Source organism: Spodoptera frugiperda, chromosome 11 (assembly GCF_023101765.2).
Source record: "Spodoptera frugiperda isolate SF20-4 chromosome 11, AGI-APGP_CSIRO_Sfru_2.0, whole genome shotgun sequence".
Taxonomy (NCBI): Eukaryota; Metazoa; Arthropoda; class Insecta; order Lepidoptera; family Noctuidae; genus Spodoptera; species Spodoptera frugiperda.
Genome location: NC_064222.1, coordinates 7,977,470 through 7,994,170, shown reverse-complemented (window position 1 = coordinate 7,994,170; position 16,701 = coordinate 7,977,470). Strand labels below are relative to the sequence as shown.

Sequence of the window (16,701 nt, the reverse complement as noted above, 5' to 3'; positions counted from 1 at the left end):
ATAAATCATGGAAATTAGGTCATTTACGTCTCGACTCAGCTCCGACGCAGCTGACTTCAACAACTTTAAGAAATTCTCATTAAAAACTTTACAATGTTATTAGGCCGTTGACGTGCGTGTCATGGCCCAGTTATTGACAAAAATAATATGCGTGTAATTCAATATTAGAGTTTAAATAAATCCTGGTAGTCTTTTTTTTCATGTTTATAGGTCAGTTTAAAGTAACTTTTAATCAGTTTAATTAATGCTATAAGTAATGAAGTAAAAAATAAATTCAATAATTAAAAACTCAGTACCAACACATCACGCCAAAAAGGCAGCTGTTCGATTTACAATTTAAAAATAAACAAAAAAAATCAAACATGGCCGCCCTTGGAATTCGAATATTTCGCGGCATTGCGATGTCAGCTGAACATTGCAGAGTTCATTGAACCCACGACAACTGCTCTTTTTAAATTCTCATTACGACCAAAAATTACCTTACAAATGTCCAGTAAGTATGGAAATAAGTCTATATGAATGCGTGCAGAAATTTCGCAGTTTTATCTGATCATTTGCTTGATTTTTATCGGTTTGTTATTGTCATGTTATGGCCATTAATCTTGGTTTTATTGCCAATGAAACTTGTCAAGCTTGAAGGATTATTTGAATAGTCTATTGTGTGAATCGAAAATACATGATGGGCTTCACGTTGAAGGGAAATTCATTCGATATATGTGACTTGGTATGGGTGTAGCTCTAGTCGCGTTGATGTAGAGTTTAGAAAAACTAAATATTTAATAGGTAATGATAATAATAAATGACAAACGTACGTACCAATTGGGAATCACACATAAAACTATTAATACTCATTTTAAAGGTTATCTAAAAATTTTTTTAACAACTCGTTTGATAAAATAATATGAAAAGAATTTCGACAATAAACGAAAATAAAAAATTGGCGCCAAACATATTTTTTTCACATACTCATCGCCCTACACTACACCGGCCAACTTTTTTAAATCTAACCTTGACGTTGACATCGATTACTATTCCAATTTCAAATGAAATTTTTATTTCACTGTCAAGGAGCTCATCGACAAGCTTCATTTGTCGTTTTAATAGTGACCACAGATAATTACGTTTTCTTTTGTGTGATTTCGTTTCATTGATTAATTGATAGGATTAGTATCGGAATTCACGGTATACGCATCAATCATTTTTAAAACTGTGACTAATAAAGTACGGATGACATTGGAGGTGGACGGTGTGTAAGCTAAATAATAATAGTTCATGGTTGCGGAAAAGTTTGTTAAACAAAAAATAATGAAATATTACAAATATTTAGAAAAAAGGCGTTTATTGGATGCTAAAGATGAAATTATTACATTAAATACGTGACTCTTCAAGTTATATAAATTAAAATAAATTGTACCAATAAGTTTTAATTTCACAAATATTGTGTCAATTTGGGCACGCCCATAGTGCCATATTGTAGTAATTCTATTTTGACGATCAGAGAAAGGACAGTATAACACAATGTTAACGCAGTTAGAACATGAAATTAAAAAAAAAACTCGTTCATTAGAAAGTTCTCGTAACACTGTGGAACAGAGCGAGTTTAAAAAAAATTTCTTTCAGTATTTTGTTGTCTGTGGTTACATAATGTTACTCCGCCTACTCCGCTAAACAATATTGATGTTGGGCCACTAAAATCGAGACTGTACCCAATAATGAATGGGGATGTCTTCAGACAAGTGTGACAAAGTTTTAAATGTATTATCTTTAATTTATTGTAACTTTCATGAGACATAAGTACTTAATTAGCAATTATGTTATCGGCTTACTTATAATTAATTTATCTTTTGAAGATTTTTGAAGATTAACTTTTTAAAAATAGCATATGGTCAAGTTTTGTGTACGTAACAACAATATTTGATTTGAAATCTTGTAAAAAAATAATTAAACACTCAGACACACCCGACTTTTTTTTTTTTTTTTTTTTTTTTACAGGGTGGAAAATCATCCAATGACTTCTCCCGCCTTGGGCAAGGCGAGAGGGAGTGTCAGACTCTTACTGACTAAAAACCACCCCGTTCCTACTCCTGCCCGTCGAGCCGGAGCCCCGGTAACAGGGTAGGTAGTCCGCAGCTCCGGATTAGGCATCAGCCCTACTGGGCCCCATCTGTGGTGGTCTGATGGCTCTTTGAGGCGCATCAGAACGCGACGCGCCGCACGCACGGGTCTGATTCTGGTCGAGGCGGCGAGCTACCCTTGCTCACCGTCCGCAACCCGCACTTTTGGCCGGAGATTGTCGCGCGATCCCCGACGCCCGAAGTGTCTCTCGTGACTGCTGGGCCGTGATGAGGTTCGTTCTCTCACGCGCCCCGCCTCCTCCTTAGCTAGGTGAAACTTCGCAGAAGGAGGAGACGGCATCCCAGTCCCCCTCGCTCCGCTCCATGGCTTGTATCAGTGCCGGACGCGAGAGGGCGTCGTCGCCGACCACATCCCTTTTACACGGCGGTGCTCAGCCCACGCAGGGCAGACCGCAAGCGTATGTTCCACCGTGTCCTCCGTAACGGTCTTCGCAGTGATGACACCCGGGCGTTTCCTCCCGCCCAATAGAAACAGGAACCTACCGAAGCTTCCATGTCCGGTAAGCACCGTGCGTCAGGCGGTACTAAGGACGCCGTGGCGCCTAATCTAGCCACTCCTCAAAGAGGGGACTTACCACTGCAATGACAGCGAGCCCAAGACACACCCGACTTGAAACATAATTGATGAAATGCTACATTAATTTTATTTACATTAATTACGCTGACTAACCCGCGCTTTTAGTGGCCAAACATGGAAATGCCTATTTTCGTGCGTCGGTCAAGGAACTAAAGGCCGAAATCCCAATTATTTTTTAAATTCTCTAGGTCAGAACAAATTCTTGTCATTTGTAACGTTTCTGTTTTTTTTCGTGGTAAATACAAATAAATGTTGTTTTGAAGATTTAAGACGTATGTCGCAATTCATTACACTGAGTATTGTGAATAGGACGACAGTGCATGAACCTTGTAATTTTCTTGTCTGACGATTAATTAACGAAAATTAACCTTCACACCATCATATCAGCAGTCTGTGACAGTCCACTGGACTGTAAAAGCCTTCTCTAGATAAGAGGGGTTTGCTATAGGTAATATTCACGACTAGAGGGTTGGAGATCGCGTTTAAAAAAGTTCTAGATTTACCAAAAAGACCCGGTTCGAAAAGCAGGAGTAGGAACGGAATGGTTTTAGTCAGTAAGAGACTGACACTCCCTATGGCCTCGCCCAAGACAGAAGAAGTCATTGGATGATTTTTCCCCTCAAAAAAAAGGTTTAGCAAAGAGTACCTACTACTTTCCAGTCTCTTGTTAAAGACTTTTCCTCATATAATAAACCTTATAACTACGATAGAAAATGCCTTAACGAGATTTACCTACCTATTTTACGAAGATAATGCCGTAAATATAAACATCAAATAAAATAAATCAACACAAAACGTGAACGTACCTAGAATATCTTATTTAAAATTATTATTGTATCTACGTACGTACTTACATGCATTTTATTCGTCCATCAATTTATGAGATAATAAACTTTTACGATATTTCCTCCAACAGTTTAGATTCCTCGTAGTATGAATATATAAATGTTAAACATTTGTTTACACACAATAATAATGGACTTAATCTCAAACTTATTGTAGAAACTGTACTTTCATTAAATTTTTAACAACAGTCATTAGTAATACCAAGAAAATAATCTGACCACAGACAAAATATCCCGCCAAAATAACTGTCACATGAAAACTGTCACTGATTTGACATTTTAATTTTTTTAAGGCAGCTGATGTAGGCAAAAGTCGCATAGAGACTGCCACGGGTTATGCACGCGTATCCTGCCTCAAGGTAAGCTGGACGGGTGCTAGGCCAGTGGGCGTTTCGTTCCTCACCAATGAACTTCATAACAATTACCTTGTATTGTTTTATTTTGTCATCACCGACTACCGGTCTTATTGATGCCGAGATAATTGATTTAATTATGGTCTTTGAATATTGCCATTCAATCGATAGCTGATAAATAGGTTAATGAAACTATTATCTTGAATTAATTAACTTTACGTAGAAGGCATAAAAATACTCTCTAAGTCATGATAACCATTAAATAAAGCAAAGAAAACTTCCACGAATTCTTGGAAATAAATAATTCAAAGACCGTGAAGGTTGTATAGGTAATATAGAACCTTATTAGTGACATTTGGCGATTGTTGAACACGGACAATAAAAGCCGTTCATCCGGTCAGGCCGGATACGACCCTTGTCTTTTACTGTGGGAGAGCGGAGCTGATGTGAGAAGGAATAAAGCTTGGGACACACATGATACTTTTTAAAGTTATTGTAGATGTTTATTTTTTAATAGTAGTGACAGTTTATTTATTTTGGTAAACAACGTCATCTTTTTATTGTGTGAGATGATGTCAAATGTCAGTCCAGCTGTTCATGAGTTAAATAGTGTGACTAAGGACTGTGTTAGCTACTCTCTGTTACACGATACAATTTTCATTATTATTGTTCTTAGAAGAAAAGCGTTGCCCCATACTACAATTTACAAACATACAACTTCAGACTTACACACACTAGACTGCGAAACAACAATTTGTGGATCACGCAAAGAATTGCTCCTAGCGGGAACCCACTACACACTGCACGGCAGCCGGTTACCCAGCCACCGCGCCAACCGTGCTGTCTTTGTCAATATGTCCACATATCCTACTTTGTAGAAAAAGATATTGAATATAACTTTTGACGAGATCGAAGCCGCGAGCAAAATCTAATTTAAAAAAATAAAGAACCAAATATTTATATATGGGGACATTTGTTTTATTTCGTAAACGCCCCTATAATCGTTTTAAATCAAATAAAGTGGGCCATGGAAATACATCATGTTGCTGGCCAAAAACTAAATGGTTGTCTATGACAGTTTACAAGTGTCTATTACTGGCAATACGTCTAATCTAGTCTTAATTTATGGTAGGCTATTGATCTGTTTAATTTAGAATTAATATTTGAAGATTTAACGATTTATTTTATTGAATTAGTATTTTTAATTACGTTACTAATTTATGTTTTTTTGACGTTACGTTGACAGCTACGATCGATAGAGCGCTCAAATTGCTAGTTGTTGTGTATGCACTATAATAACAAAAATGTTTAATCAAAGATCAATATTATAATACGTGCTTTAAATATCATTAATCTGGGGTAATTATTTCTATTATACCATTAATAATTTGGCGAAGTAGGGGCTGAAACCATATATTAAAATAATAAAAAGTCATAACTCCTGAATAAATGTATATAATTGGATAATTTATTGATTACTCTCAGGACAAAGTTTACATGAAAGAAAATGTAACAATTTAATGGGTTAGTAGGGGAAAAATACCGAAACCAAATCGGGGTAGGCCACTAGTATCAGTATAAAAACGTGATTCGAATGTGAGTGAGCAACTATTATTCTACTTTTTTAATTTCCTTATACTTGAATTGTTTTAACTGCTATGCAGCGAAACAGAGCGTCAAGGCAATATCGAAATAAATTACTGGCAATTTGGGCGCTCTTGAGTGCTTGTAGAATTACGAGAAAACATGGCAATCAAGAATGCAGGAATGAGATTGTTCTAAAGTATTGAATACTCTGTCTGAGAGTAGATTTAGGAAATATATTGTGGCAACACATGACAAGTGACAGATGACAGAAGTCGCACATATAGGACCGTCGAGCAAATCAACGGATAATGTCACAAATTCTACATCGCACCTATGAAGTTTACATGCGAATAAACATGGATAGAAAATCCCAACAAACAGCAGTTGGGTAGAAAGCCCGTTAGGCACAATCACCTCACCTGGGGGAAAGATCCTCCTTTCCTTTGAGAACTTTACACACTGTTCCCAAAAATAATATAGCATTAATTCTTGAAAGTGATTGGAGGTAGCAGATAAGCAGATAGAGTAGCTTTTATACAACATGAGATCATTATACCCGACTGACAAAAGGAGTGTTATGTGTTTACCAAGCCGAACTCGAGTCCTCTTCCACAGCAACTCGAAATCAAAGAATTTTCATTATAATAAAGCCCAGTGTGTCTCCAGCCTAATATTCTACCGACGACTTTTTACACCAAGTCTGTAATGAAACCCGTTCTTTTGTAAAAACTTGCATCTGTCATTACAAGTATTTTTGTTTTGGTCATTTGGTATTCTTTTTAGTGTCTGGCTGGTTATTGAAATATTATGGGAGAGTAGCTTTGTACTGGAGTTTTATTTTTCTAAGCGCCTGTTTCACCGCCTTCATATAAGTGATAGTGTATACAAATTACGTTCTTAATTCAAAGTTATCTGATATATAGCGACTATCCAGACATTGTGTAACAAGTCCTAAGGGTTGATTTATAACGAACAGATAATTCTTATATGTAGAATAAAATTGACGTTTGACAGATTTTAGTATGGAAGAATTGACAAATATTCTGAATTATTCCTATTATACAATTATCTGGCACTGGGAAAACGAACCCTAAATATAATATAATACACGTCTCTATGTAAGCCAAAAGTAACTTAGATTTATTCAGAGGTTTTAGTATGATTGATCTTAATCAGATGAGGTGCCGAAAAACGTATAACGGAGCATCATGTAACATAATGTAGCAAATGCAACTAAAATTGTGAGTTACTTTACAACAAAGTGGAAAATAACAAAAATATAGCTGAACACTATAAAGCAACACAATATTGCCATCTGCGCATAATTTCCAACGAAGATAGTAAAAACGACAAAAAAGTACGCAGAATTCGATTAAAATCGCAAATAATATAAAAAATAAGATAGTAAAATAGTAACAGTGTATCATTTTTTACGACAAGCTCTATAAACCGATAATTAACCTAGAAACTCGATGACCGAGATCAACATAATAAAATACTAACTACCAATCGGCTTCGTTCATTCGTTCACAGATACTGTGGAAAGCCCTTCGCTCTTCAAACTTTCACAGTTAAAAGTATAATTTAATTTTATAAGAAACTAGAGTTGTTTGATATTGGCTGTAGTACATACATCCTTTCGTTTATGCGACTGTCGAGCAAAGTAAGTCTCTCTACTCTTAGTAAGAGTTTGTTTTCAAAATGGGTTGGTTTCGATTACTTTTTTCGATTTCGATTACTTTAAACGTAAAACAAACTCGTACTAAGACCTCTATTCAATTTGGGTTTTCGATTTTGCACTGGTTCTAGTAAGGTGTAGACCAAATAGCTTATCTACCACAATTCCACTAAATTGGCACTAACAATAATATTCTATAGCACTATTATATATCCCTAAAGCTACAACAGCGCCTCTAGCGGCGCGAAAATCCCCATTACACATGGAAAACCGTGCTAATCTTAGCTTACAAAGCTAATAATTTAAATAGAAACTTTTCTAAGAAACTCGAAGAGAAAATTTCAAGGAAAATAAAATAAGTTTTGCACTCACCTTAGACTCGAGCCGTTCCGACTCACTCTTATAATGTGTTCGTTCACTTTCCACCTTTTCCAATTTTGCCTTAAGGGTTTCCAGCTCATCCTGTAACAAAACCGATTTTATTAGCTACAGTATAAGGTTTATTATCGCTTGTATGTCTACAAGTGTTAGAAATCATGCACTTTCTGCTTAGCCCATTGATTTGTATGTGATTATGCCGTGACCTAACTGTTTGACTTGTCATTTGTATGAGTTAAACTTGCTAATGTTATATTCATATTCAAGTGTATGTCTGTATGTGCGACTTCACTGCACGCTGTTCCGTATATGGAAGTAATAAATCTAGTGGAAATTTCTATGATTTCAAGAAATAAGTTTTCATATCATGTTTCGCGTGTGTGTACGTGTGTGTGTGTGTGTTTTTCGAATTTGTTCATATCTATTGTACGTATAATAAAATAAGGTAATTTAAAAAACTAAAAAACCCGACTGCGTTTCTTCATAATATGAAAATGAAAAACCCTAAAACAAGAAAGTCATCGTAAAATTAAAGCAGTCGGGACCCATTCTAAATATGAAGAATTAATGAGGGCACATACGGCTTGCTTTCTATACATACATACATACTCTCGAAAAACATAATCCTCCTTCTGGCGCAGTCGGGTAAAAAGAGAGTCCGTTTCCACCAGTGCTAAGTTATGTGTGTCAATGACAGCAACGTAGCATAGCACATTTTTGGTGGAAAAGCACCCTAAATCAGTTGCTATAAGTACGACTATTTTCCAACAGTAATTAATTTCACACAGTAGCTAGCTACCCAAAAATACGTATAATTTTGTACAAGAATATCCATATTTCTTTAAATTCGCATAAAAAAGATATTATTAATATTATAGTATTGATAGACTTCGTAGACATTTTAAAGAGAGGCTAGAAAACCATTAACTTTATTGTAAGATACGGAATCCTAATGAGGTTAGAGAAATGCAGTTTATCAATAAATTAATCAATATTTTCTCTTTACGATAGATAATTTATTTGTACATATTTATGTAAAGATATTTCTATACATTTTCTTAAGAGAAAATGTGAATTATTAATGAGGGTTTAAAAGGAAAAGTTATTTTAAAAGAAAAGAGAAGAAATATTACATTCAGCTTTGGGAATTAAAATGGATATTGACAATAACAGTATATAGAATATCTATAATGTACTACACCCATTTACTAACCAATCTATTGCCAATAAAAAAACAACACATTTTACTTAAACTAACAATTAGCATCAGAATAAAAAAATCTTCATTTACTATGACAACAACACTGACACGCCCAACGTAATTAAGTCTTTATTCCACAAGTCATAAGGTACTTTTTTCTATACCTTGCGCAGGCGCACAAGTATGAGATGCGCTAGAGCGGTACAGCGTAGCGTGCGCATGATGATAGTGAGAGAAAATTTGGAGTAAAATGGAAGGCGGAATTTTAAGTGGAAACGTTATTGATTCTAGTTTTTACCATTTTAAAGGTGTAAATGAGACATTAAGTCTTATATTTAGTAGAGGATTGCCATACAATTTTCGATCTTGTTACATACTTACCCACAATGTTTATTCTACGGATATAGACTGGTGGGATTTTTTTGAGTTTTTTTTGTCTGTTTTGCAATTTTACAGTACAAACTACCTAAACCCATTGATATTATGACTGGGATATCTAAGTACCTACGGCCTCCTGGGATAAATCTAAAAGCTACTTAAAGGTATGGTTTCATCGAAACCGATTCAGTAGTTTTCGACTAAAGTGTAACACCAAAATCTAGCGACATAGAATCCTTAACAAAATATGGCATAAAGGTCAATTCACACAAACAAACAGCGACGCGACGACAACGCAACAAAATAATCGCATCTAATAGCAAGTTGCATTTCTAATCGATTTCTTGATGTACTTACTATACGTATGACTCGTATCAGCCAATTAGAGCGAACCTGTTCTAAATACTATTACGATAGCGCGGAAATGCTTGCGTCTCGTCGTATGCGAGAATGCGTGTAAAAACGTTGTGTTTCATGTTGTTGATGTTGGTATGCCTTAGGGGCAGTGTAGATTGATTTGTAAAACATAATGTTCAGTAGAGTACCTAATATTTATTTACTGAAAGATTAAGAGAGTGGTTCGTTACATATTTATTTTACATAATTGCAAATGGTAACGTGTATTTTTTAGGAGATGGAATAGGGGGCAAACGCGCAGACGTGTCACCTAATGGTAAGTGATCAGCGCTGCCCATGGACACCCGCAACACCAGAGAAGACAAAAGTGCGTTGCTGCCTTTTAAAAACTGTAAAAGACCGTCAACACAAACATTTTTAAAAGGTGAGTATCTAATAGGTACATAAAAAAGCGATGTGAAAAATTATATGGCAACAATTCACGTTCTTATAGCATTAATAAGTTATTATATTAAATCCACACAAAGAGTAGAAAATTCAATAATCAGTTGTCAGTCAATCAATTTCTTTAGCCTGCGTAAGTAGCTGCGTGTACCAGTGTGAATGGCCCCTAACAGTGGAGATTACGCCAGATTTTCCTAATCAATAATGTATCAGCGATTATCAGCATTAAATCACGAGACGTTACAGAATTCTTGCCGGCTATTACACTGACTACGGATGTCGGTTGCAGATTATTGCAAACAATAATACGTTTTTATTATACCTTGCTTATAATGCTCATTTCTTCTTCGTATGAGAAGTAGCCTATTACCCGAAACAGGCTGATGTTGATGGCGATCGTGATAGTGCGATTCATAATTAAAGAAACAGCCTTAAATATTATGTAAATTACAATGTTGACTTAAAATTCACGGATTACTCACGTATATTAACGGAGAAAAGCTCTACTAGTTTCGAAGCTGCCACGCAGCCTACGTAACACTACCCTACATAGGCTGCGCAACGTCGCCGAGTCTGCGCACGCTGCTCATGATGAAAAGTCCTGTGGTGACTCGAAACTAGTAGGGCTTTTCTCCATTAATATACGTGAGTAAAGCATGACTTTTTTAAGTAAATTTAATATGTCTCACGACAGTTATTATAAAAACTATGTATGTTGCGTATAACTAATGTAATACTCAACCTAATTAAGCAATTCTTTGTTAGACGTGTTCGTCGCTGTTAGGACAAGGCATGTATAAAGAAAACGGCATATTTATTCATCGGGAACCATTGCGAAATCACGCTTAAGGCGAAGCAGGAACAAGTTGCAACTACATATACTTATAATAAACTGTTATAATTATAATCTTGTGAACATCATCAAGTGGAGATTATCGCACATTCCTGTACCTAAGTACCAAAGTATCTAGTTATCTTCTAATGACTGGATGCGTCTCACTCGGGCTATTAAACAAGCATAATAGCCAACTTCTACTTTTACCATTAAACTAGAAAATAATGATAGCAATAAGTGCCATGCAAAATAATATATTGCATTAATATTTTATACATAGATAGTAGATATTAATATTATTATTATATATAAATAAATATCGTAATGTTATTCCTTGTATTTTCGTACTTATTAAAGTTATTACTAATGTAATTCGACTGCCTCGTTGGTCGAGTGGTCACAAAAGCGAAGCACCGGCGACAAGGGGTCTTCTGATATTACTGGTATTGCGGGTTTTTCAAAAATTTCTCAGTAGTACCACGGGGTCTTGAATTGAACCCAGTATATGGCAATAATATGAAAATGTGAAAAGTTGGTGTTTATTATACAGTAACATTACGTGCCACAATGTACATCTCTGCCTATCCCTTCGGGGATAAAAGGCGTGGGATTGAGTAATTCGTCCTGACCTTATCCCATGCCTTCTTATACTACGTTATCCTATCACTAACTCCTTTCGCATTTCTATTATTCCTTACACGATTTTTGATATAATATTGTGCTTTACATCCTCCGTCATTTCATACTAAGAGAGTAGACCTGTCAGCTTCTCAACAAATTACCATGCCATATTCCTTTACCTTCATGTCATTTACATTACCTACCTTATTTCCATGTAACAAGGGTCATATTTAAACAACATGTACTCCAACCTCCCATGTCCCAGTACACGAATAACAGTAAGGCAAACAATAAATGGAACCTATTGAAAATACCGACCTGTCCCATTTGCTTTACTGGTTTGCATCACAAGAGCCTACAACTGTGCTTTGGCACAGAACTTACAGATTTGAATAGATATCCTAGTTTTAATCTAATTGGCTAGATTGTTGCTGGTCGCCGGCAGAACTTATTTCATCAGGGGCTTGGAGATATTATTTTCTGTGACCGCTATGGTAGTTTAATTACACAGAGTAGCATACGTTAGTAAGAAATAAAATAGAATAAGAGACAAAATCTTCAGTTTCTGTGTAAAAGAGTTCTTGTTTCAAAGAAAGCTAAACATTTACTCTGACGCAATTTAAGAAAACTAATAATTAAGATACTACATCAAAAAAAAACACGGTTACTAGTTTCGAGTCACAGAGGGACTCTTCATAATGAGCAGCGTGCGCAGACGCGGCGACGTCGCGCAGCTTACACTAGGCTTTTCTCCATTAATAATACGTGAGTAAACCGTGATTTTCTTAATTTCGTATGTCTCAAGATAGTTATTATAAAAATAAATAAATACTATCATCATATCTTCATCAAGTATATACGACAATCATTGTATCGTTCCTACAAAATTGGTAAAAACTGCACATGGTACATCACTAAGGAAACATCATAATCACCTGGAACTAACATCTCAAAACGATTACAACACTATTCCTATTCAGCAAAAAAAAAACATACGTACTTAATACTTACTAATAATTCAATAGAGTGGGGACACAAACAACAGTTCCGTTATTATCGATACAAGAACAAGTATTAGTTCCCATGGAACAGTTACGTGTAACAGTGATCCGATTTATGGGTTCAAAGTGGAGTGATTTTGTATTTAATGGTGTCGATAGACCGCATTGATACATTTGAGATGTGGTAGAGGAAAAGGCTTCAGATCCCGTGGATCGCCTTCCGTACTTATGCTTACTACACGTACTGAAGATAAGGATTCATTTCTCCTCTGTCTCACTTCGGTCACATCGCCAGGAAAGAAGACAATTTAGAACAACTCATGGTTAGCAATTATTTTGAACATGATTTTAGACGATTCTTACAATTATTCGTGTAAAAAGGTTTACTAAACACTCATTCAACGTGTTTAAAAGTCTGTATTCTACCCAAAAATTAAAATTTTATTAAACTTGATTTTTTTTTATTATAAATTTCGCGAAACATACTAAATTAATAGCAGCAGCAGCAGCAACGTGACAATTGTGAACATGAACATGAGCCTCTAGAATGGCTTGAAATTAGTCGAGTTCATCGTCAAACAGTTATGTAATTATTTTTAACTTGTTTCAATCTTTATGAACATTTCAAAGAGGTATGTACGTCCATTGCTTCTGCCTACCCCTGTGGGAGAGAGGCGTGAGGTTATGTATGTATGTATGTATGAACATTTCAAAAACCTAGAATAAATACTCCTTACATAGCTATTTCTCAGTATTTCCTATACACAAGTGACTTTCATCATTTCCTTAAAAAAAATCCATTACAATTTCTATGATCGGAAGCGTTTTCTTATGCGGTATTTAACTCGTTAAGAGATACTCTGTAATTGGAGATCGCGGTATGTACAGACGGCAACATATCGACATATACAATACCAGTCTATCATGGTCTCGCTTTGTATGATAGTTTCGTATACCAAATGGTCAGTTTATACTGGTTGTTCAGCTTGATATGCAAGCAGGTTAGAATGTTCTGCAAGAGTAGGCGTCTTAATTGCTGTGCTTCTATAGATAATGTTATGTATGATTTCAAATGTGAAATCAATTAACTTTTGTTTTGTAAGAAATATAATTTATAACAGCTACTTCTGTGTAGTATTAGTAGTTGACGCTTAAAGATTTTTGGTCTGAACATCCAGAACATGACAAGATTTGGAATAATTATCGCTAGTTGTACACCTTGATATAAGAGTCAATCTAAAAATATTGCCTATTGCTGACTGAGAAGATATGGTTTTGTTTCTCGAGACGACCCTAAGTGTCACTTAGTTATAATATCAAAACAAATTTTATGATAAAATGCCATTGTCCCATCAACTACACCTTATTACCTATAACTACCAACAATAAATAGGTTTCACACAACCAACACATTAAGTACAACCACAGAGCACGCGCATGCGTACTTGCACGGAAATACCAAACGATGTCAGTTTGCCACCAGACGTGCGGTGATGCGGTCGTGTCCCTTTTTATAAGAGTAAATTAAAGGGAGAAAAAATAACGACTAGAGACAGTGGTATGCAGGAAATTACCTCAGCCTAGGTGAGGAAGATTGATTACCTAGGTGTAGAATGAAAGGGGTAATAGGATGGTCTTATAGTCTATCATTAGATATTATGGGATAGTTGTGCCAGGAATTTCTAAGGTTACTGGACTTATTTATAAGAAGTAATGAGGGTTTTAGAAGTGGAATGTCTCGTACTTCTTCAGGTAATTTCAGTTAATATGTATTTGCTACCTCTGTGATGGGTTTATTGATTGATTATTGGAAATAATGTGGTTAATCTAATAATAATTTGCATTCTGCGGTACAAAAACATTTTCCTAATGTTGCAAGAGATCGTTCTACCTTAAGATTTTCCCATTTCTCTTTAAAAATACTTAATATCTCATCACATTATTACATAGTATCTATCCTGTCCAATCATGGCTTACATTAAAGATAAATTAATTCATTTTTCTCTCCCTATAAAAATCATTATCTACTCAGATGGCGTTCCTCCCACTTCATTACAAGTACCTATAACTTCATCACAAAAACAAACAAAAAAAAAATCATTAAAAACAAAAGAAGACATTCATCATCATACCACACATTTTAATTTCCCAAACATAAATGTCTAGCACAGTAATAAAGGCGGTTACAAATGTCGTTGTTACGCGAACAAAAAATCTCTCCCCTAATAAAGGCGGTCTATGCGTGATTGAAGCGATAGATCATTCGTCGGTTTCAGACCACACAGAATTACTTTCAATATGTTCTTAATTATTGTGAGAGCTCTGTTTTGGGTGTGACGTAAGTAAGAGAGACATGTTGTGGTAATGTGTTAAATAAAGCTTCTGTTGTTTAAGTTACTACTTTTTATTTTGTTCAACAATACCTAGACTAGAATGGTGTTCATTTGATAGTTCAAAATTCGTCTATGCCTCGAATAGAAGTAAAATTTTGATGAAAAGGGATTAACTTTTTAGGGACTGCTTCGTTGGTCGAGTGGTCGGGAGTGCGACTGCCGGGACAAGAGGTCTCGGCCGTAATGTGCACCTCTGCCTAACCCTTCGGGGATAAAAGGCGTGACGTTATTATATTTTATATGTCCAACCTTTCTAAGCTTGTAATAAGTGACTTTAAACTGTATCCAATATTCACTTTTTCCTACTAATCCGTATCACACGTGTTAGATCGATGGGTTTATGTAATCTTTGAAGTTTTAAGATAAAATTAGGCAATTACTTAATGCTAACATTTTAGCTATAACCAAAACTATTCGCTTTCTTGCTTATTAATGTAAGTTAAATTATAATCCCAAATAAAAAACGAGATTAACTAAAATATTCATAAGTTGGGTAATTTATTTTCAGCCTGTCAGTTTATTGACATGTTAGGAAAGAGATCAAATCGATTAATATTAATCGATGTTTAACTTTATAATCGTTTGCTTTAATAGCTTGCCATGTAAACGTAGGCTTTAGTCATTATTAAACACGTATTTAGGTGTATTTCATTTTGTTATTTTGAAAGTTTGTGACGTTTGAATGATGAGATTTTATTGATATTTCACTCAAAATTATTATAAATAAAATAGCCTTAACGGATTTAAATGCATATGAGTAAGGCTCGAATACTGGAACGCTATACGCTGAATTTAAGTTGAACTTAACGTTCTATCCCTGTCTTTTGTAAAAAAAATGTAGTGACAGAACTATTTCTGAGTCTGACTGTCTTGTTTAGTGACGTTTGATTATTTTACTATACAACACTGTAAAGTTTTAATAAACTATAAAGTTTAATAAACTAAAATTGCTTTTCTATTATTAGAACTTATGACGGGATATTTACCATGTTTATTCACTTTGATGAGTTTCCGATATTTCGGCACTGTTGCAAGCGCCATGATCACGCGATAAAATTGCTTTTCTATTCGATTTCAATTCATAGTCACAGAACAGAAGATAGTCTAACAGTTATGTGGCAATCCACTGCTGGAACTTTACTACACAAAAGGGTTACCATAATCTCCGCATAGTTTAAGCTATAAATGCTCTCCATCAGAGCAAATCAATCTATTTTCTTACACAAAATACTACTTAATACATAATGAAACAACATGAAATTATTCAGTTTAGTTTGGCTCCCTTGCGACCGTTGTACCCAATAAATCTAGATGAATCGGTTTCTCCGTCGCTATTTCCAAATGTATGTTTTGGCAATGTGTAGCCAGTTAATTTCTGAGATTGATTTCTCGCTAAGTATAGAGTATGGAATGAATGAATGGAAACAGTGGGAAGATATTTGTAAGCGCGATTTTAAACGTCGAAGTGAAAGATAATTTTAGGATTTCCAAGACGAAGTTAAAATGCAATAGGTACGTGAATGCGTACGTTTATAACTGAGACATTTAATGATTACTTGAACTACTCCTTAGTAACAATTTTGTTCCGAAAACAATTGCTAAGAACTGGGTTAAGTAACCATTAAATGACTCTGAGTACGGCAGTTAGTAAATTTGTCTAATACTTGTATACTTTCAATACGTTTTTCAGTTTATAACGTAGTTGTAGATATAAGTCTAGAAATCTATGAAGATTGTTTACAAATTTTTAGATCATAAAAAAACGATTGCGTTTAAGCATCCCGAATCGTGAAGCGCCTGATCGTTTTGCAATTGTAAATACGCGGCAATGCGTCGACCAAAATACAACATGGAATTAACCAGGCGTTGAAACCAAATATTTTCATACTCGTCGTTTGAGTAAAGAGAGTTGAGACTG

At 35.2% G+C, this 16,701-nt stretch overlaps 1 protein-coding gene across 4 annotated transcripts in view; it reads right to left on the bottom strand.

Annotated features, from left to right (window-relative positions):
* LOC118274585 (unconventional myosin-XVIIIa) overlaps nucleotides 1-16,701 on the bottom strand; it is a 297,865-nt gene that overhangs the window by 23,415 nt on the left and 257,749 nt on the right. For all 4 annotated transcript variants that reach the window (XM_050696858.1, XM_050696857.1, XM_050696859.1 and 1 more), the window contains one exon: nucleotides 7,548-7,637. In XM_050696858.1, the coding sequence (XP_050552815.1) occupies nucleotides 7,548-7,637 (90 nt within the window). The remainder of the gene's footprint in view (nucleotides 1-7,547; nucleotides 7,638-16,701) is intronic.